General features: G+C 41.3%; 2 protein-coding genes across 3 annotated transcripts; both read left to right on the top strand.

The window, feature by feature from the left end:
• The first annotated feature begins 5,491 nt into the window (after positions 1-5,491).
• Positions 5,492-17,969, top strand: BTBD1 (BTB domain containing 1). Its single transcript, XM_014887775.2, has 8 exons — positions 5,492-5,947; positions 10,162-10,318; positions 10,560-10,665; positions 12,076-12,273; positions 12,513-12,705; positions 13,239-13,326; positions 16,050-16,196; positions 17,081-17,969. The coding sequence occupies exons 1-8, from the start codon at positions 5,541-5,543 to the stop codon at positions 17,237-17,239; spliced, it is 1,455 nt and encodes a 484-aa protein (XP_014743261.2). The 5' UTR covers positions 5,492-5,540; the 3' UTR covers positions 17,240-17,969.
• Positions 17,970-18,769: 800 nt separating this feature from the next.
• On the top strand, positions 18,770-21,688 carry C13H15orf40 (chromosome 13 C15orf40 homolog). Of its 2 annotated transcripts, none has more exons than XR_015806519.1 (4): positions 18,770-18,864; positions 18,944-19,228; positions 19,862-19,989; positions 20,856-21,688. XR_015806519.1 is itself a non-coding variant. In XM_014887712.2 (4 exons), exons 1-4 carry the CDS (start codon positions 18,793-18,795, stop codon positions 20,946-20,948), a joined length of 420 nt encoding a protein of 139 aa, XP_014743198.2. In that variant the 5' UTR covers positions 18,770-18,792; the 3' UTR covers positions 20,949-21,688. The 2 variants fall into 2 exon arrangements, 1 of the variants encoding a protein (XP_014743198.2); XM_014887712.2 differs by having other exon boundaries at positions 18,944-19,070.
• The last annotated feature ends 703 nt before the right edge of the window (positions 21,689-22,391 follow it).

Raw genomic sequence — 22,391 nt, 5'->3', positions numbered from 1 at the left:
CACAGCAAGGAGCCAGTTCCACTTGTGTGGCCCCTCAGCTGGCAAAGCTCAGCTCACGAGCAAGAAATGAGCTTGGGCTGATGTTTGTTGGCTTCTCGATTAGAACATTAACCACTTCTTATCATATGGAAGTTGTTTCTCTCCAGTCTCTCTACTAAATGGTGGCAGATCAGTTCTGATGTCACGACTGAGAAGGCATTTGTAAGTGTACCAGCAAAAGAATACTGTGGAGAATATAAAAATAGGTAATTTATTAATGGTCAGCTACAAAGTAGGAGATTAACTGACCATTAGGTCTTTGTGTCTACTTTTAGCCTGAGAAACAGCTTTTACCTTTAATAACTGCCCATTAAATCATGACTGCTTGTAGGATTTAACATTCTATTAAAACATAGTTGTCTTAATTTTAAATCAAAATCTAAACAAACATAGGTAGCTGAACCTTAAGCAAGCTCATGAAGATCAATGCAAGGATTAAGAGACACTATTTATATCTCTTGGAAGCACTGCTCATGTGTTCACAGGGCTCTGCCAAGCAGCAAGCTTTCATTGCATTATGATGCCAGCTACAAAATGCCATCCTGCTACAAAACAACTTGTGTCATTCAATTTTTATGGAACTAAGCTGATGTATTTTGGAGGCTCTACTTTCCTGTATATGCAAGTGAGTTTTTAAGGCAAGAGAAGTCAGTAACCAATAGTCCAGATAAAGATGATGGACTAAAAGGTGAATTAAGAGATGAATTAAAAGCTTCATGTTTGGGTCTTTTGTTAATGTGTTCATTTTCGGAGAGAGCATTAAAAAGTGATGCTGTATTGGAAACCTCAGTGCATGGTGCATCAGAGACAACGTAATGAAACTCACATGGCATGCACTGGGGGTCAGGAGGCCATGTGCTGATGATCTGCTGAGGATTTGGGGGGATTCACCAACAGCCATCACAGCATCAAAGAAGAATCCAAAGAGGAATTAGTGATCCGTGACCTTTCCACTTACAAATTTGAGTATCAGTACCTCAAAAACAGAGCTGATTTTTGTGCTACAAACTTCCTGTTCACCAAACAATGATGTTAAGAGGGAAACAAAGACATGCCAGAGTAAAATTAATAGACATTCTATTAAAAGGGAGCATGACAATTGTACTATTTGTCTTAAACTGGAAATGGCAAGTGCGATTTCTCAGTAAGAATCTCGTTAATTATGTGGAAATTAAGCTGCTAGCTAAATGCCATGGTAGAAGTGTAGGAAATAAGGATTCTGTCTGGAACACTGCTGAGCCTAAACACATTTAGCAGGGATTGAAACGTAAATAGCTTCACAAAATAGCCACTGGTCAGTCACAAAGACATGATGGTAATAACAAATAAGATAATTTCCTCTCTTTTGTTTCTTCAGCTATGCAGTAGCAGAATATTTTAAATTCTTTAAAGTATATGTCAAAATATAGCATTTTTCATAGAACCAGCCATGTCAGTATTTGAAATTATATGTGAAATAGGTATGTGGTGAGTAGAATCTTCTATGGCTTAAATGGTTGTTTTTGTTTTGTAATTATTTTCAGAGGAAAGATGTGATGAATGTTGCTGTTGCCTCTTGCTGTAAGTTTTTGAAATGCATAAATATGCTGAATGACAAAAGAGCTACCCCACAACTGGAGTCCTCAAAAACTTCCATGTTACATTTGTATCAGATGTACACATCTCTAAGCCACAATTCTGAAAAATTTCACAGAAGTGCTTTCATTAGCAGGAATGTTTATGGTATCAGTGTACTGTAAGTAATAATTACTATAGAGTAATAGAAATTAAAGTACAAATCATTATTACTGTCACTAAAAATGAGAAAACCAGCACTATAATAGAGGATACAAGATACATAACTACCTTAATACTCCAGGACAGTATACTAGACAGTACAGCTGAAAATAAATAAATAAATAAAATAAAATGCTCAGATACAAGAATTACTTGTAGAAATGATAGCGCAAAGAATTATTATGAATTTTAAAATTCCTGAGAATGTTGCATTCTTATTGTCAGTTTTAGAATACAGGTGAACTTATACCAGAGAATAAATACCAGTTTCTCTTATGGATTTTTAAAATCAACATTATACAGGTACTTTATAAGACATAAGAATAAAACTTAATCCCTCCCTTAGCATTTCTCAGATCTAAGATTGAGTTTCCTGTGCCTGAGTGGGTCCTGTGCTCCAAAAACTGGATTTGTTATCTGCAGACCCCATATCCCAACAGTCCAGGCTAATGCAAGCCAGAGATTAGATAACCATAACAACCACAAGAAAAAGCCCAGTGATACAACATTGTTTTTGTGGTTGTTATTAACTGTAGTTATTAAAAATTACACATTTGACCAACTGTAATGCCACTGGTAATTCAGTGATGGAACAGTAATATGCATGTCTGTCATTCACAGCAGTGGCATGGATCAGATGTAGGGGATTTTAAGAGCCTAATTGAGCATGGAAAGGAAAATATGTCAAATGGCCCCAGCCAGGAAGCTTAATCAGAAACAAATCTCTGATTTACTCTGAATTATTCCCTTCCCTCCTGAAGCAGAGAAAGGATGCTCACTGCTTATGAGAACAATTGCTAATCACTGTGAAAATATGTGCCAGCTCAAAAACTCTGATCATAACAACAAACAGCTCCTTGGAGCATACACAAAGCTGAGTTCATGTGGGGAAAAGAAGGAAAGGGAGGAGAATTTAAACCATTTCAGGAACAAATGGTTGAAAACAATACTCTCAGTAACCTAAACCCCTTTGATGGCTCTCTGGGAACTGGCCCCGTTTCAGGGGCAGGAGAGGCCAGGGCAGGCATTCCTGTGTCTCTGGGACATCCCTGGCATCACAGGTATCTCAGAAATCCCTGCAGTTTGATCACAGAATTCTCTGCTTCTTCTGCAGTTCATGTAAACACACTTTGTCCTCTCTCTGCCTGCTGACAGGTGAAGGAATCTCTAGTCTTGGAGAGTAGTTCCTTCATGAATTTCCACAGGAAAAAAAGGCACCAGGTCAGCATCAGCTTGCTCAGGCTATTATGTAGACCCTAAAAATTAGCTGCTCAAAAGTGTATACACTCCCTGACCTTCTGTTTTGCTGGCTAGAGATCAGGACAACCTTCACAGCTACATAATATAATACTGTTGAACTTTTGTTTGCAGCCCTTGATATGTAACCATTTTGATACGTGAGATCAAACAAAAGAATGTCTTCTTGAACTGCTTATATAAGTATTTTGTAACCCTATACTAATTTCTGCTATATTTCCTAGACAAAACCTGAGCACACTAAGAAAGCAAATAATGGGATGACATTTTAGTGACATTCATGTGTAGCCCTTTTGGGAAAAGCATTGTGTATTATTTCTGATCTAGACTGGCAAATACAATCCCATGACATCACATTTAAAAATGGCTGTGATCCACCCACTGAGAATGCCAAAGAAAAGCTGGCTGTTTTTGTTTTATTTTTTCAAGGAAGCCAGCACAAAGATTACAAGGTGAAACATATGTCTGAGACTCATTGTCTACATGAAGAAAAGCTCAGTGTCAAAAGGAAACTTTACTAATATTTTCTTAGTTCTCACTTTCAAAACTGTTTCAATTAGTGCATTTGGCATTTAGTGAAACAGATCAGATGGACATCCTGGTCACATTTCTCCTTTCCTTTCTCCCTTGTCTTTGTCTCCTTTCCTGTTTTTATTTTTTTAGACTTTTGTTTTATTTTACTGTATTTCTGTTTCTTTCCCCTCTTTTTCTCTCTCTGTTTTTTTTCTCAGAACATCACACAGGTCTTTCCATTTTATTCCTATGTTGCATAGCTTTGCCTTCTTATGATGATTTCTCATCCCTGAAGCTGTCTTACACACTTTGTCTGCCCCAGCCAACCTCTTTTTACTTCTCTGATATACTTTCCTTTTTTTCCTCAGCCTTCCTCCATCCCTGTTAACTTCCTCTAGAGTGTTACTGACACCTTTTGCAAACAAGGTTCTCTAAGCAGAGCAGTCATGGCTGTTGGCTCTCAGCTGACATACTAACCTGTGAGTGAGCACAGAATGATAAAAGCAAAAAGACGGCAGTGACAGAAATGCTCATTAATACCCAGGCCATCTCATTAACGGAAAAAAAAAAAAGTCTCATTAAAATGAAAAGTATCCATTTGTGCCCAAGGTGTCAGTGTTTCCCATCTCTGTCCCTAAGCTATCGAAGGAATGTGGGGCTCTCCTTCCTTCCCTTCTTTGTCCACCTTGGGACAAGAAAAGTGCAGAGATGATACCTTCATTCTTCTAAGTCAGCAGTACGGTTTTATTTTTAAATATAGCCTCTGTGCAAAGCTAGCTGCTGGTTGGTACACTATATCTTCTGGTGCCCTTTCCCACTATAGTTTACCCTGCTGAAATTGCTTCCATCTTGCTAAAGGTTCTCAAAAACTTGTTCTGCGAAACGGACCACATTTGCTTGGTCTCAGTTTGGTCCTAATTATAAACCTGAATGCAGAGCGGTGACATGTTCTATTCCTCTTTTAGCCACACGCTTCCATAAATGCTGACAAGTCGGGAGCGGTGACAAACAGCTCCGAGCGCTGCTGTGGAAATCGCCGCTGTGGTTACAGCACAACCCCAGCAGATGGCAAAAGGAATCGCCTCAGTTCTGCAGCGGTTTGACAGGACGGGGAAAACGCAGACACCTCTTGTTCCTTTCCCCTTTCTGTCCGAAAAGCCAGCACGGCAGTGCACAGCCCCCGAAGGTTAATCCGCCTGCCCGCAGCCCTGCTCCAAGGGCGGGAATTGTGCAGGCGGCCTTTCTGCTTTGACTCCTCGGAAATTAAAACACGAGATGTCAGGACACACAGGACGTGCAGAAGGACTATGGTGTATGTGCCTTAAAAGCCGCCGATGTTTCAACTTCACTTCAGAAATATTTTAATCAGGTCACCAGCCCTTGTTCTCCCTGTTACCACAGCGTTATGAAAATGAATTTGCATTTCACGTGCCTAAGCACAATCGCTGCAATTCACCGCTCCCACGGGCAGCGTTATCAGCTCCGTGCCCGCCGCTCTGTGCCCTGCCCGTCCCTTGTTCCCTCTCCGCGGCCCCGGGAACGCATTCCCTGAGCAAGGGCGGCCCCAGACGCATTGACGGGCCTGGCGAGGAGCGCAGACCCGGGCACATCCCGGGCACATGCCGGGCACATGCCGGGAACATCCCGGGGCACATCCTGACCACACTCCAGGTACACCCCGGGCACATCCCGGACACATCCCAGTCACATCCCGGGCACATCCCGGAGCACATTCCGGGCACATCCCAATCACATCCCGGGCACACCCCGGGCACGTCCCGAGGCAGATCCCGGGCACATCCCGGCGCGGGTCCGGGCCGGGCCTGCGCGGGCAGCGGCGCGTGCGCGGGGCGGGGCGGGGCGGGGCGGGGCGGGGCCCGCGCTGACGCCGGGGCGGTACCGGTGGTGCTGACGGAGCGCCCGGCGCGGCCTGGCCCGGCGCGGCCCCGAGGGCGATGGCGGCCGCGGGGGGCGGCCCGGGGGCGCCCGCGGAGACGCCGCCCGCCAGCGCCGCGGGAGTCGCCGCCGCTGCCGCCGCCGCCGCTGAGGCCGGCGCGGTGCTGCAGCGAGAGCCGCTGTACAACTGGCAGGCCACCAAGGGCTCGCTGCGGGAGCGCTTCGCCTTCCTGTTCTCCAACGAGCTGCTCAGCGACGTGCACTTCGTGGTGGGCAAGGGCAGCGCCCGCGGCGGGGCGGCGGCGGCGGCCCCCGGGCCCGGCCAGCAGCGCATCCCCGCCCACCGGTTCGTGCTGGCGGCCGGCAGCGCCGTGTTTGACGCGATGTTCAACGGCGGCATGGCCACCACCTCGGCCGAGATCGAGCTGCCCGACGTGGAGCCCGCCGCCTTCCTGGCGCTCCTCAGGTCAGCGCGGGGCGGGGGCGGCCGCGCTCGCAGGGGGCTCCGGCCGCGGCCCCGCTTGGCCGCCGGGGCCTTCTCCTCGCTCCGCGGCCCCTCCCGGCCCTGTCCCCACAGAGAGCCCGGCCTGTCCCTGCTGCCCGTCCCTGGGGCGAGATGCAGGGAAGGCGCGGGAATACCCTGTGGTCACGCAAGGTCACACCGCCCCTCCGACGTGTTTGGGTCCCTTCTTGCCCTTTAGCCTGCCCAAGAGAAGTTGTTTTCCCAAGAGAAGTGCCCTAGTCCCATGGCAGCTGACTGTCCGGTTAGGGAAGCGCTCGGTGGGTGTCTGGTTGGGCTCTTGGATTCAGTGTTTTGGTTTGTTAAAGTAAAAGGATGGGAATTAGTGAGTTCCCTTGGTGTTGCAACTATCCAGCCATCTTCTAATGGTAACTAAGAAGGGACACAGGCTGTTTTATCAAGCTTTTAGTTCCATTTGATACTTGCCTTGAAATTTGATACTTACTTTGAAGTCTTAGTCATCTTCCTATTCACTTTGTCAGCGATGATAATAAGTTGTTGTATCTTTTTGCTATGATAATACCCATTGTAATCATTGTAATTGGGAGAGAGGGAACGTGGAGTAGAAGGCAGTGACCAGCTCATTTTTACTCCCAGACCATTTGCGTGTGAGACTGGGAGTGCAGTGATAGCAAAAAGGATATAGTGCGTTAGTGATTTCTAATTTAGGCAGAGTAGGATCTGCTAGTTTGCATGCTCACAAAACTGATAAGTTTTTACCTACCATTTCTGTCTACTCAGTGTAGTGACAAATAAAATGTATGGTGTTCATGGAAACAATTACTAATAGTTTATTTGTGCCTCAGGATGTGATGTGGTAATATGACTAAACTGCATAACCTTAAGGTTTTTATCAAAGAAACCACTCTGCTAGGCAAAAAATATTCAAAACAGTTGTCTGTAATGAACATTTGGGAAACAAGTAATATTATTGCCTGCAAATGAATAAGTAGTGTCTCAAAGTTTTTTTGTAATAGGAAAAACTCCAATGTCTTGGCAACTTTCTTGTTTTGCTGAGGCCTAAGAGATAGGAACAATTAGAAGAGTCATCTGGTCCTTAGGTAATCACGGGCACAGGAGTTAAAGCAAGTGATGTGCACAAAACCCAACAAACCCCCATGCAGCAGCAATGTCATTCTGTTGCTTTCTGTAGCAAATGAATTGTTCTTTGTGGATTTTTTTGTGCAGGGGAACGAGAGGTAGTGGGAAGTGTCTTTCAGACAAATTGGTTTCAAAGGTTAAAAGTAAATGACAGTGCATACAGTAAATGTCTGTGTTCGTCTGTATATATGTGGAAAAAAAAGCTGGACAGTGAAAAGGGGATATAATAAGAGAAGTTTGGGTAAAAATAGAAACACAGAGATTTCTAGATAAGAAAGATAAGAAGGATGGTATTTGAAGACTGCTGAAGTGAATGAAGAGATGTTGTTAGAAGCAAACAAAAGCATCTTGTGTTGGTAGGGCTGCAATGGCCAGGGGATGTGCGTCAGTAAACTGATTGTGCTTGTGTCTTGTCTGAATATCACCACGCTGGGGACTGCTGACACATCTCAGCTTTGCTGTCCCTGCCAGCTCTTTAGGACGTTCTTCTTTGAGCTTATATTGAGATAAATATACTTTGCAATACCTTGTTAAAAACGTATCTATGGAGAACTTGTGTAATACATGCCAGTACTGGACTTTTTCCATGCTGGAAACAACATGGGGTCTTTTCCTGGTGTTGACTGAAAGAGGCAGGAATGATAACTTGTACTGCTGGCCTCTTTTATCTATCATTAGTAAATCACTCAGATAATGAGTTACTTTTCACGGGACATTTCTTTGCTGTTTACAAATTCCACTTTGAGGTATATTGGCTAGAAATTAAGTCAGGATCTTTGAATACACATAGCAAATGAACATCAAAAAACATTTCAGCTGCTGAGAGGATGCTCACCAAGGGGAGAAGGAAGTGCTAACCTGAGAGTAAAGAAAGGGAGCATAAAATGTATGGGAGGCTTCTACAGAGTGAATGTTAAATGGTCACTTGGAAAAATTGTTTGTTCTGGTCACTAAAAATGTTCTTCCACTATACACATACATCCCCCAGCTTCCCATCCTTCCTGGACGCCAATAAAATTATGTTGTTTCTGTCTCAAAGGGAAAGAGAGGAAGGAAGAAGGCAAGGGGGAAGGAGAAGGGATTATCAGTCCCACCGAGTTCAGTGGAGGAGCAGTGGTGTAAACATAAAGCTGTGCTAGTTCAGGCGTGCCACAGAGGGGAGAGTTCACACAGACACAGCTCTTGGCTCACGTGAGCAGGGGAATTTTACAGGGAAGACACACCTAGGACTGCACCCTGCTTCTGTAGAAGGTAGAGCAGGGAGTGAAGCACAAGCCAGATGAGCCCCTTCATTGGTTTTGGATTGGATTCACTTAAGGAATAAAACCAAAATTATGTTCCAAAACCAACTTTTTTTTTTTTTTTTAAATTAAGTAAAATACATAGTGTAGTTTGCATGGCATTGCTTTTTTTGCAGTCTGTTATTTGGACTCTAAGCTTCTATGAAGTCACACAGCAAAAGTTATGTCATTTTAAACTGATTATTTTAAATCTTAGAACCAAAATGTAAATGCACTGTTCTAGTGCTTTAATGAAGACCTTGTCAATTTAGTATGCAAAAGTGTACTTGTGTAATCTTTGTTTCTTAAATTTGTCAGCACATCGTTTTCATCAACACTTAATAATAGTTCCTAGCTTTCATAAATCACTTCTAGTTGAACTGTATGAAACTTTTACTTTAAAAATATCAGCATTTAATTAAATTAATTCTTCTTAAATGTTGTTCAATTTAAATCCAGTTTAAAAAAAATTATCTAGAGTATCATTCACAACTCCAAAGTGATATGCAAGCTGGCTGAGTAGACTGGAGTCTTTTAATGGTAAATATGTACCTGTATTGTGCAGCAAATTTTATGTTGAACACCATATTTAGTTGTGTGTTAGCAAGTACTGAGAATTAGAGTTTACTTGGAATATAAGAAATATAAACAATTAAGAACTTCAGTTGAAACTTTAATTCTGGGTTTATATTGCTTCAATTTCTCCATATTGCAAGGAAGTTTAATGAGTCTGTTATTTTCACACGTTTCTCTTGTTAGATACAAACTGCTGATTGCTACATTTAAAAACCCTTCTAAACACACTTTCTCTGTGTGTCATTAATTTCCAGGATGTTATGAACAGCAAATATTGAGAAATATAGAGGAAAGACTTGGTTTTCATTGTAGAATTCTTGCATTTGCTAGTGTGCCCTGGTTTATTATGTTTAATTACCTGTGTGTGTTGGGGACAAATGTTTTTTTGTAAATCACAGACTGTTCTTGATTGTTATCTGAAAGGCTGATGAAATTTTGGTAAAATTATCTTAAATGTCACCTGTAGGAAAAGTTATTTTTAAAAAGTTTTATTTTCCTTACAGAACCTTAAAATAAATCTTACCTTGCCTAGTCTCAAATAACGACTGCTCAGGAATTTTTTTTCCCTGGTATTGGTGGAGGCTCCTATCTTCTGGTTCACAGCTTATGCTAAAATCTCAACCAATCTTCTTGCCTCAAGCAGTGGAGACAAGCCAGAGTGTTTTGCTGTGGCAGGAATAGAAGAGTCAAGGTCATCTGCTAGAATGTACTCCCTTTCCTCTCTGAATTACTACAGAGGGGTAACTTTGGCATAGGATGTTCTCACAGTTTAAGTCCTTGACACTATTCCCTCATGGAGGGGAAGCCAGTGTTCACTGTCAGTAAATGAATTTTAGGAGTACAGCCATAGAGGATTGTGCATTGATCTTTTCCTGATGAACTGGGAGCATGCATTCGTAGGTAAAGTAATTCTGCAGCTCAGCTGTTGTTTACAGTTGGGGAGCTATGTATAACTAGTACAGCCAGATCAGTCCTGGGGAGTAATACATATTCAAAACAAATGTATGCCACTAGGCTAACATAATAGTCTTTCTTGAACCTTTTAACTTACCTTCTTTATTTACAAAACTGCTATAAGGTCAACTGTTGCATTGTTCACAGTGCAAATCTTTGGCCTGTTTTCTAAATGCAAAGAGACTGTTGTGTTTGGGTGCCCCTCTAAAGATATGTTTTTATGATCTGTATTTGTGTATTGATTTTTAGGTTTCTTTATTCAGATGAAGTCCAAATTGGTCCAGAAACAGTCATGACTACTTTATACACTGCTAAAAAGTATGCAGTCCCTGCCCTGGAAGCACATTGTGTGGATTTCCTAACAAAGCATCTCCGAGCAGATAATGCCTTTATGCTGCTTACTCAAGTAGGTAAATTTAAGCTTAGTTTTGATTTACTAGAGAATTCCTAATTGGAGGGAAATTACTAATTCTCCTTAATTATGTACTCCTTTGAGATTTTAAGTGCTCTTCAAGGTATAAACACAAAGAGTACTTAGACAAATCAACTTATTTTAATTTATGTCTATACTAGAGGTAAAAGGCTTGCTTTTTAAGATCAGCAGTTTGTCAGCTTTATGCTTAAGATGTATTTCTTTATCTTTCCAGGCTCGTTTGTTTGATGAACCTCAGCTTGCTAGTCTTTGTCTCGACACAATAGACAAAAGCACTATGGATGCCATAAGTGCAGAAGGCTTTACAGATATCGACATAGGTGAGTCACTTTGTGTGTCCTAAGCATGAAATGACAGTACCCCAGGATAGTTCCTTCCCCCATCTGTCCTTTCCCCATCAAGTCCCAAGCACTTCTTCCCTTCCTGGCCATCCACTCCTGCAGTGCTTTCCTTTAGCCTCACTCCTGAGCTGGGTTCCACTGCACTGTGTCCTGTTTGAGTAGTGATGCTGTCCCAGGGCTCCCACTGTGGTGACCCCACACTTCTCTGGAGCCAAAGCTTTCACTTGCTGAGGGGTGTGCCTCATCCCTGAGGCATCCATACCTGCTTTTCACGTGCAACAGGTGTTGCAGCATGGTACTTGTCTATTCAAAGTTGCACAGATCAGGTACAATTAATGAAATCTGCTTTAAAAAGTGCATACATAAACTGCGAGTTTCTCTGTTTAATCTTCTATCAAGAGCTTGCATTTGTAAATTTGCTTACTCAGTTTCATTGCTACTGTATGTATCTAAGTTTTTACTCCAATTCTGATAGATTGTGGGAAAAAATCAGAATGAAGGAAGGTGTTTCACTGCATAAAGAAATTTTAAAGCCATTGTTAACTCATGTTCAGTAGGATTTGTACTCAGACTGAATGATCTTTATTCTTGGTAAATCTGAATCTGTTTTGACTTTCCAATATGCTATTTTCTATAAACGTAAACATGCTTTACGTAAATTCAAGGCAGATAAAAATTCCCAAAGACAGAAGATTCAGAATATGAAAACCCGTTTATTTTTTGACTTGTATTCTGTGATAATTTGTACATACCTCTTACTCAAAGAAGGCCAGAAGTAATAAATACAGGATAAGTTGCTTTTTAAATACGTAACTTGCCTCAGATCTTGTGTTTCACCTTCAGGCTTTGTGGATAGCAAATGTCAATGCTTAAGATGACTTTAATGTATCTTTAAACTGTTTTTTTGTGTACCACTGCTGCTTGTGGCTGTAGTTGATCCAGATGGGCAGGTGGCTGCCCAGATGAGAATATGACACTCATCATGAGTAACTTGGTTTTTTAGTGTCATCAGGAGTAACTTGGTATTTTAGTAGTGTGCATTCTCTGCTAGGTCATTTTCAGTTTTGATCTTACCCTAGCAATGGAAATTCTTCAGGATATTTGCTATCACTACAGAGATTAGTTACACTCTTAGGAATCAAGAAGAAAGCTCATGTCCTGTCTTCATAGCAGGAAAATTATTTTTTAGTTTGAAATCTACATGTCATTGAGAGATTACTTTTTATGTAAGATAAATTATGTGTAATATGAATACACAATAATAAGACAAAGCTAATAGTCTTGTTATGAATGTTCTTAGTATGTAATTAGTATTTTAAGCTGACATAATGTAGCACTGTTACTGGCTTGGATGAAAACTGATCTAAAGCTGCTAACATTTCTTTTTAGACACATTATGTGCAGTTCTCGAGAGGGACACTCTCAGTATTCGAGAAAGTAGGCTCTTTGGAGCTGTTGTTCGCTGGGCAGAAGCAGAATGTCAAAGACAGCAACTGCCTGTGACATTTGGGAACAAACAAAAAGTCCTTGGAAGAGCTCTTTCCTTAATCCGTTTTCCATTAATGACAATTGAAGAGTTTGCAGCTGGTGAGTTTTGGAGTTCTTTGTCTTACTGTTAGACCATTTGTCAGTGCTGTGTTTGGATGCTTAACACTAAATTCTATTACTAATATTGTACTAGTAAGAGTTATGATGCACAAATGAAAGCAAAACATTCTGCAGATTATGCTCTGGCCATTGGAGAATATTATTGTGAATACGTGTGGTTTAAATACAACAGCTGGAGTAATCCTTCAAATCATCTTAGAAGTTTTATGTTTTCACAGGCCCTGCTCAATCTGGAATCTTGTCGGATCGGGAAGTGGTAAATCTCTTTCTGCACTTTACTGTCAATCCCAAACCTAAAGTAGATTATATTGACCGACCGAGGTGTTGCCTTCGAGGAAAAGAATGCAGCATTAACAGGTTCCAGCAGGTGGAGAGTCGCTGGGGCTACAGTGGAACAAGCGATCGGATTAGGTAGGACTTGAGAAACTCTTTGATGGAGAGACAGAAATGTGTGGGGAGAAAGGGAACGAATCATTCAACTTTGACTTTTTGGTATAGGATACAGTAGCAGACATGCTGGCTCCGTTGCACACCTTTGATCTTTTCCTTTTTTAAAGTAACTTAGGCTATTACATACGTAAAATACAAACTAGCAAAAAATGTGGTGCAGGACGATTAGGTGCATTCTAGAATGAGTGTTATCTGTATATTTCTTTTTGACATACCAAGTCTTAATCTGTTTTTATTTTGGATATACTGAAAAGAATCTGGTTATGTTTTGTTTGGTAATACTGAATATCATGAAGAATTAGCAAAGCTTTAACCTATAAAGCTGACAAAGCATTTGTCTTGGTATTGAAATCTAAATAAAAATTGCTGTTTAAAAAAAATGCAATGTCATTCTCAGTTTACTTCCCTAGTCTTCAGTGGGAGTCTTTTTCCTACTTGAAATTAAGTAACACACTCACCACAGTTGTTTGAATTCCTTTCTTGTGCCTTACCAGGTTCACAGTTAACAGAAGAATTTCCATAGTGGGATTTGGATTATATGGATCTATTCATGGACCCACAGACTATCAAGTTAACATACAGGTACAGTATATTATGTTTAAATAGGCTTGTACACTTGTAGGAACTTGCAAAAGATTTTGTCTTTATTTGGGAGGGAGCAATTGATAGGCCAGGAGTCTAAGCTGTGTTTTGTCACAAGTGGGTGTAAGTGGGTGACTAGGCAAAAGAACACAATGGAACTCTGTTCCCTTTCTCCTGTATTCTCCTGTCCTTTAATCATTTTCAGTGTGGGTGTTTCCCAAAATCCAGCTTTTTCCCTCTTTCTCAAACCTTTCCTAATAGGAAATATGTACTGATATTTTACTTGGGTATGTTATGTCCTTCAGTAGCCTGCATACTTCTTACAAAGATTTGATTTTTGTAATTGTTCCTTTTAGTTTCTTTTGAACGAGCTTCCTCACTTTCCTCTTTTTTAAATATAGGACAGCTGTGGGGGATTTGCTTTTGTTCATGTGGGAGTGTTGACTCTAAGTATATTATAGACACTGTTACATAGTGTTTCCATTATGAAATTTTGAATCTGATCCTGCTCACCAAATCAAGGGTTGCGTTTCTTCCTGCTGAGCAATTGGTTAGCAGGCTCATGAAGTGGCCAGTGATAGCATCTAAAAATGTCTCCCTGCTTCGTCTCCTGATGTGACCCTTGCCTGGTCCCAGCAGGTGATTGGAGACAGCACTAAAATTGTATTTCCTGCTCCTGTAGCCTGTTAGATCCCTTAGCATGCTGTCGTCAGGGTTGTCTTCTAGTAGTATTGATCCAGCACTATATTTTGTTTTCCTTTTTGAGTGTGGGATTTCAGTCTATTTGAATTATTTTTCTTGAAGAGATTAGTTTTGTTTTGATTCTAAGCTTTCTAACAAGATATTAGGATTCCATAACTGGCACAGTTTTACCTTGTGCTGTGTATTTCATAATCTGGTACTATCATGTCACATTGATTTATTAGGTGCATGAGAAATTTTGTGAAATAAATAGTCTATGACTTCCTATAGGGGCAGAAGTTCTATTGTCCCTATCTTTCTAGACTTCCAGCCTGTGTGCTAGAATTGCTCTTTCAATTCATTAGTGGAAATTCTGTTTAAATGACAAATTGTCTTCTGCTTCCTATTTGATGATTTTTATTATCTGACTACTCTGTACTTAAGGATAGGGATTTTGTGTCTGTCTCCTAAGGAAAAAAATGTTGTCCCTTTCTTCTTAATGATGTTCCAAACAGAATGTATCTGGAATGACTTTTGAAGAAATTTGGCTTTTCCACATTGCTCACTTGAAAAGTTCACCTGCAAATTCCTCTATTTGAAGTACCTTCAGTTTGGTTTTGTCAAACTATACATCCGTGTAAATGAGTAGCATAGTGCACTAGACAGGATCTTTAGAACAAGAGTTGATCTCAGGAACCTAGCAGCTATACTAAACATACCTGAGGATTTTTACTTCACATAAACCCTTTTTTGAACCTCTCAGCTGAATTCTTGTTAGCAGATGCAAGCATTCAGTGTGTTCCCCTCAGTATGTTTGCTGGATTTATTTAATCTGAAAAGAATTCAGGTTTTTTCAATGCAAACCAATGCATATTAAATGGGAATGATTCACTTGAAAAAAATCCTCCAAAGATTCAAACTGAAAAGCTGAATAAACCTTTATCGTTCATATTGAGGCTATCCATCTTATATAGGTTCTCTTTATCCTGGAATTATCCCTAATAAGTGATGAATCTGAAACTTCCTTGTCACAATCTTTTCTGACAGTTAAGTCTTGTACCTCTAGCTTTCTTCTTGACTCTGCATCAGTACTAGCAGAGCTCCAGAGAGCTAAACATTTAAAACTTAGTATAAAATAGTGCCATATAAAATAGTGATAATGTATACTGCAAATATATCTGTTGTGTGAAAAGGGCTTAAATCTTCAGCATTATAATTGTTAATGTTTCTATTGATTGTGGCTAGGGAAGAAACTAGAGTACACTTTGCCTAGAATAGAGCTTCATTTCGTGCATGGGTAATACTGAGAATTATATGGCAAGTTAATAAGAAACTATTAAAACTGATAGGATTCTTTTTAGTGCAGTAATCACAAGAAGTGCTGTGCTCTAAAGCTCTGATATCCAATTTCTGCAAGAGGTATTGGGCAGCAAGAATCAGGATTGCAATCCAAAATGGGAAGGAATCTGCTATTACTACATTGAAACTAGTGATTCTTACTTGCCACTGAAATGGAAAGCAAATAAATATTGCGTCATCTGAGTAGAATTTTTATAGTGAAACAAAATTAAAAATAAGTTGTATAAAACGTAACATGTTTTCTTTTATGAAGGTGTCATTGACTGCCTACATTATCTGTAAAAACTTGTTTTTTAAACTAGCCACAGGCAGTAAATGAGATTCCCTCATGTGGGTTGTGAAGATGTACAGAAATCAGCAAATCTAAGCACAGGATTAGATGTTGCATATGAAGGTCAGGAGCTGAAGGTCTGAGAGCTCCGGTGCATCTCCCAAGCAGAGATTTGCCCTGGCTGGAGCAGTGCCCACAGCCCGTGTAACACTCAGAGCCATCGTTCCGAGCTGCTGTGTCAGCTCCAGTGGTATCAGGAAATCACAGCTCCTTCCCAGCTGAGACTGCACTGTCCTTGCAGATAGACTGGCTGGGGTAGGCAAGTGTTGGCTTGTAACCTTCTCATGTGCATACAATCAGAGCCTTTCTCACGCTTGTAAACATAAGAATACAATGTTCCTGCTTTTCTCAGATAATTGATTATGAGAAGAACCAGACTCTGGGACAGAACGACACTGGATTTAGCTGTGACGGAACAGCCAGCACCTTCAGAGTTATGTTCAAAGAGCCCATAGAGATTCTGCCCACGGTTTGCTACACAGCTTGTGCAACCTTGAAAGTAAGAATGTCTAACAGTACAGAAGAAAGTGTTACTTTGATGCAAGAGTTATTATTTTATCAGTCGTCTGATGGGAAAGTGTCTTCTAGATCTTGAATTTATTTTAAGTTTAGGGCTAAAGAAGGATGTAGTTAAAACTTTACTGTGATTTGTAAGACTGTTACATCTCTTCTGTGCCACAGCATGGAATTCATAACTGGATCCTTTGTGCCTTCCTACTTTTTTGCTTGATGTAGGAGTTAGGAGTTCTAATGAAAGTCACTGGTTCTGTGTGGGGAAAAAAGCACTATCTAGAAAATGTAATCTGGCAGCTTTCTATCAAAATTTAAGTTTGATTTTTTTTTTTAATCAAGGATAGTCTAATCACTAGCTAAATTCAAGAAAACAGCTTTTTTTTCATCTCTTTTTATATACTAGTGCTAAATAATAGGCAAGAATTACTTGTTCTTAGAAAGTCTCCCCTTAGTGTTGTGGACAAATTTATTTCTCAAAAAAATTACAATATTCTTCTAAATATCATTCCCTTTGTTCCCTCAGCTACTTTTAATGTGCAGTATTTTTTCCAACCCACCAAACTCTGATTTCTGTATAGGGAATTAAGTGAGAATGCAGACAACCTGTGTGATGAAGAGAAATACTAGAAAGTATTTATTACTAGTTGGATAAAATCAACTGGTTTAAGTCTGCTGTCAAAGAAATATATTTTTATTATTTAGACATAGGGCCCTTGCTTCTGTTGCCTGTGATTGTGTATATAATTTTTTAATATGGGTACATTAATTTTATACTACTACAATAGCCCGAGTCAGTTGTATTTGACCATCAGCAATTTTTGGGTTTTGCCCACTTCCATTCTGTTGTTAATCTCTTGTGATATTTTTCAGGGTCCTGATTCCCACTATGGAACAAAAGGTTTGAAGAAAGTGATCCACGAATCTCCTACTGCTAGCAAAACATGCTTTGTCTTTTATAGTTCACCAGGTAACAACAATGGTACATCAATAGAAGATGGACAGATACCAGAAATAATATTTTATACTTAGTTTCACATGATGATCTGGAATGTGTTGGTGTCTCAGTGGACTTCAGCTCACTATTGGCAGCAGTTAAAAATTCTGTTAAATTACTTTAATGTGTAAAAACAAAACTAATTTGTTTGAGGGGTACCAGAAAAGCTATTTTTTCTGCATCACTATTGGTAGATTGTCATTTAGCTTTTCCTCTAAATGAAATGTTAAGTGGAATAAGTACTCTGTATATTGAAAGGTTTGTTTTAAGTAGTACCTTGTGGTTAATTACTTTGTGTTTTCACCCCTTTGTTTCTCATGTAGTAAAATCCATTTTTTGAACTGGAAAATCGTTACTTGTTATGAACAACTTGTGTATGTTTTCTCCAATCTGTCCTTAAATGAACAGTAAAGCTGCTGCTGTAGTCCCATCTTGCACTTCTTTCCAAAATGACCTTGGATTGACCCTATGGACGTGGATTGCTACTGTATTTTTTTGAAGTACATCAGCAAAGCTGATCATATTGCTATCATCTTGACTTTTTCCAAGAGCCATGGAGAATTAATGGACTTTGCACTGCAGAGAACATATGCAGCTGCACTGAAGAAATAAATATTAAGTCAAATTCAGCAACAAACAGATCTTTCCAGAATCTCTCTTAATTCAGAAGGGCTGTTTTGGAATATAGAACTGGTTATGCAAATAGCCACTGTATATACATATGTGCCTATAAAAACTGTATAATGTAAAAATGAGAATACAAGACTTGTAATGGTGTTATTTTATCATTGGATATTCTAGTACTAAAAAAAAGTAGTATAAACCTAAGGATTATCGGTGTGCAACGAGTTTTACAGATTGCATCCAATAATTTGATGCAATTGCTGTATATATAGTATTCAGTGTCTTGCAGTATGTACCGTGTAGTAACAGAATGGCTTCGTGTACAAAGACCTGTACTCCCCCACATTATACTAAAGTAGTAATTTGAGAATGCAGGAGGAAAAAAAAAAAAAAAAAAAGAAAATTTGTTTTCTCAAGGGGGAAGAGCGGGAGGTCACGCAGGTTTGGGGTGTCCGAAGGCTGTGTGTGGAACAAGTGCCTGTCACACGTCCAGCTCTGTGCGCTCCGCCAGCGCTCTCCTGTTTCATCCGAGACAGGGAATGGGGACCGGGCCGTGCGGGTTCAGCCGCTGCGGGCACAGGGTGATGCCGGGCCGGGCCGTGCGGGTTCAGTGGCTGCGGGCACAGGGTGATGCCGGGCCGGGCCGTGCGGGTTCAGCCGCTGCGGGCACAGGGTGATGCCGGGCCGGGCCGTGCCGGTTCAGCCGCTGTGGGCACAGGGCGATGCCGGGCCGGGCCGTGCGGGTTCAGTGGCTGTGGGCACAGGGCCGGGCCGGGCCGGTTCAGCCGCTGTGGGCACAGGGCCGGGCCGGGCCGTGCGGGTTCAGCCGCTGTGGGCACAGGGCCGGGCCGGGCCGTGCGGGTTCAGTGGCTGTGGGCACAGGGCCGGGCCGGGCCAGGCCGTGCGGAGCGCGCAGGCGCCTCGGGGCGGGTCCGGCGCGGTTGCCGGAAGGGCCGCCCCGGCCATGCCGAGCCTCTCCGGGTTCCTGCGGGTGCGGGCGGCGCCGGTGCGGAGCGGCGGGGCCATGCCCGGGAAGGTGCGGGCGGGGCCAGGAGAGGGAAGGGGGGCCGGGGCGGGTGGTGCCCGCGGTGACCGCGCCTGTTCCTCTGTTTCAGGGAAAAGCTGCCGCCAAGGGTCCCGCGGAGCCGGGTGCCGCCGCGGGTCCGGTGGTGGCGGCGGGCGGCGGCTCCGTGAGGGTGGCGGTGCGCGCCAAGCCCGGCGCCCGCTGCAGCGCCGTCACAGGTGGGTCTGTGGGCGCCAGGCAGGCATCGCTGCACCCTGAGGAACAGGGCCGGAGGGAAGGACGGAACGCACAAAATCCCACCCGAAATCTAAAGGGAGGAGTTCGGCTCTCCAGGATTAGCTCGTTCCGTCCCCCCTGTATAGCGCTGGGTGGCGCGGTGAGCACGGAGTAAATCCTGATCCTAAATCCTTCCGTTTGGCATCTGTGGTTTTGTGCGGGCTGTTTGTTATTCAAGGGTCTGTGCGGTTTAATTAAAGCCCTAAAAATTGTATGTAATACAACGTGTTCTCCCTCTAGAGCCCTGGGCTTGCTCCTGCACGCTTTGGGATTGCTTTCACATCCCCCGTATGTGCGGGACCCAAGGGCTGTGGCAGTGTCCAGGCCCCTTGGGAACACAGGGAATTTCCTGACAGTGTAACTCTCTGAGCAGACTGATTTATCAAGCGGCTTGTGGGAGGGGTAACCTGGTTTGAGTCGTGTGCCAAGCAGGACAACAGCTGCACAAGAACGGGCAGGTGAGGGGAGCTCAGAGCGGTGCCCCCGTTGTGAGGAGGCTGGTAACTCAAAACTGCGCCCTGCTACTGCTGCTATTGTCAGGAGTTTATATTTGTTTGTACTTGCTAATGTCAAGGGAGTTTTTGAAATGTGAAAATGCCATCACCTGCTAATCCATACATTTACTTGGTTTTAAATTAAAATGCTTTTGAAAGCATAAACATTCATTTTGAGGAAACTACGATTAGATATTTTAAATATTTTGAGCATAAAATCCTCCAACTGTTCGTTATAGATGTGACAACTGAGGCAGTAGGTGTAGCTATTGCTGCACCTCCTTCAGAAGGGGAGGCAAATGCAGAGCTGTGTCGATACCTCTCTAAGGTGCTCGAAGTGAAGAAGAGTGACGTTACTTTAGAGAAGGTACTTCCTTTTTTTCCTTTCAGTTTTGCCCTACTTGAAATTCAAGAGTTTGAAACTTACACATTGAGTACAGAGAGCTACTCCAAGATCAGTCTGAAAGACACTTTTAAAAGTTTAGTTGAGTTAATGGAATGATTCTTTGAGAATAAACTTAGTGTAGGAAGAACTATGGCTGATCTCGAGATCTTTTAATCAGAAGAGTTAGCATGATAATGTTTTGCAAATATCTTTAGTTCATGTTTTCTTTGTTCTTCAAAGCTTCTCTTGTTTTCATGTCAAGTGAGTTCACAGAATTCGTGTTCTGCAGAGAATGTGCATTTTATTAATAACTTTTCACCTTTTTAAAAATAACTTCTGTATTTGAATCAAAAGATTCTGACATTTATCACACATAAGCAAGAGCATATGTAAGCACTTGGGTTGTAGTTGGGCCTCAAGACTTTCTCAGTATTAAAATTTACATGTCTTAACTTTAGTGAGTGGAAACCCTTTGTTTTATTAATTGCACTGAATAAATAATTTGTTTTATTAATTCATTGTACTTGAAGTCAGTCTTTCCAGCCATTTCCATTTATTGTATATGAGCATAAGAGCACAATGAAAAATGGTGCCTTTTATTTTTATCTGTTGGTTTAATGGAGTAGTTGTAGAAGTATTTTAAAGAGTAGTGGTAAAGCATAAGGTGACCAAGGAATGGACCACTGTGTTGTGAAAAGGTAGAGACAAAAAGATGTGAGTCTTGTTTTTCCTGAATCATGGGCAAACTGCTTAATGTGTTTATGAGCATTTTATAAATAGTGCTGTTTTCTTACCTTAAAGGGTGATTTTCTGAAAGATAGGTTTTTTTCTGTGTTTGTCTAAACCAGGGGGGTAAATCACGTGACAAAGTGGTGAAGATTTTGGTATCAGCAACACCAGATGAGATTTTAGAAAAACTGAAAAAAGAAGCTTCCAGCTGACCTAAAACAAGAGCAGGAAATAGGAAAAAGCATCTCGGTATATGGACTGATACTCTTTCTTACTTAATGTAGTGCTGTTGAGAATGTGGATAATGACTACAAGAAGATACTTCTTCCCCCCTCACCCCCTTGCTAATACAGGTGCTGTATAATTGAAGTTTTTCTGTGGGTTTGGTTAAAAAAACTGAATCTATGTATCTGCTTCTGTCACTGCAGACTTCCTTCTGCTCTTGGAGAGTTTCCTGTGGGTAAGATTTGTCCTTTTTCCTGGTCTCTAAACAAATGGTTTAGGAAATATTTTTCTTAGTGAAGCAAATACTGATTAACAAAGTGAGAGGTTTGGAGTGACAGCCTTCCGTGTAGGAAGTGGTACAAAAGGACAAATCTGGATGGCAGAGACATAAAGGTGACTGTTCTCTCTGGTATCTCACAGCAGGTACTGTGTGCAGCTTTTCACTGTGGGCACTTAGAGATATCTAAAATAAATGTTTTTGAAGCCAGTGTGCTGTTGTTGATCACACTGACAAACTGAAAGTAGAATCACCTGAACAACTGGAAGAAAACCAGTTTTCAGTATGAAAAACCAATGCAAAACCTGGTCATTGCACACATGGGATCACTTTGTAATAGTCTTTGTAATAGTTTCCTTAAAAGTAGAGATATGGTCATATATATCTTTGCCAACTGTATGTCACCTGTAATGACTGGTTTTAATAAAAGAGGCAAAAAGTATTATCAAACTTTGTTTTGTGTTTATATTTTTAACAAAGAAAAACGTTGTGTCCTAGAAGTCTCTTCATAGAATGCTACTTTTAAACAGCTGGTTCTTTACAATCTTTCCTTGGTCTAAAAATGAGTAGTACTGCAACCCCTAGAGAACAGAGCAGAGTCATTTGTAGAACAGAACAAGAAGTCTGAAACAAAACAGGCAACAACTCCAGTTTCAGGGCTGGTGAGAAAAAGGCTGAACTTCTCTATTTATCCTGCTTCAGAGGTTAGAGTGAGATTTAACTGACATTTCCCAAAAATGTGTGTGATTCCACACGTGTTTCCAGTAGGACTTTGTTTTATCCTCTGCATCACTGTTGATGTCTGAAATTGTCCTGTATTGTCATGTTAAAAAGAAAGTAATGGCTGAAGGGAAAAAGATAAACTATTCTTAAGGTTTGTCATACATTCTCCTGGAAAACAAGGTTGCCATATTGATGCAGTACAGGTTTCATTGCTCATAATTTAGCTTTTTCGTGGGCAAAAATGTTTTGCTTTAGGGAACTCTTTCAATGTCCTGTTATCCTCAATATTGCAGCGGTTGCTTTTGGAGTTAAAGAGCTGGTGTTTGTCAAGATGACAGTTCCTTCAAGGTGACTTATTTTAAAGATGCTATGAAAAATGTTACTTTCTGGAAGTAAGTCTAAAATCTGAATTATGTTTGTTTAATGGTTT

This window comes from Sturnus vulgaris, chromosome 13, assembly GCF_052056855.1.
Source record: "Sturnus vulgaris isolate bStuVul1 chromosome 13, bStuVul1.hap1, whole genome shotgun sequence".
Lineage (NCBI taxonomy): Eukaryota > Metazoa > Chordata > Aves > Passeriformes > Sturnidae > Sturnus > Sturnus vulgaris.
Note: the sequence above shows the minus strand (reverse complement) of the source record. Positions and strands in the feature narration are given on the sequence as shown.

Coding starts and splice junctions, on each gene's coding strand:
- BTBD1 (XM_014887775.2), top strand. CDS start 5,541: ATGGCGGCCGCGGGGGGCGGCCCGGGGGCGCCCGCGGAGACGCCGCCC. Junction 5,948..10,161: donor GCCTTCCTGGCGCTCCTCAG/GTCAGCGCGGGG, acceptor ATTGATTTTTAG/GTTTCTTTATTCAGATGAAG. Junction 10,666..12,075: donor CTTTACAGATATCGACATAG/GTGAGTCACTTT, acceptor ATTTCTTTTTAG/ACACATTATGTGCAGTTCTC.
- C13H15orf40 (XM_014887712.2), top strand. CDS start 18,793: ATGCCGAGCCTCTCCGGGTTCCTGCGGGTGCGGGCGGCGCCGGTGCGG. Junction 19,071..19,861: donor CCGCTGCAGCGCCGTCACAG/GTGGGTCTGTGG, acceptor TGTTCGTTATAG/ATGTGACAACTGAGGCAGTA. Junction 19,990..20,855: donor GTGACGTTACTTTAGAGAAG/GTACTTCCTTTT, acceptor TGTCTAAACCAG/GGGGGTAAATCACGTGACAA.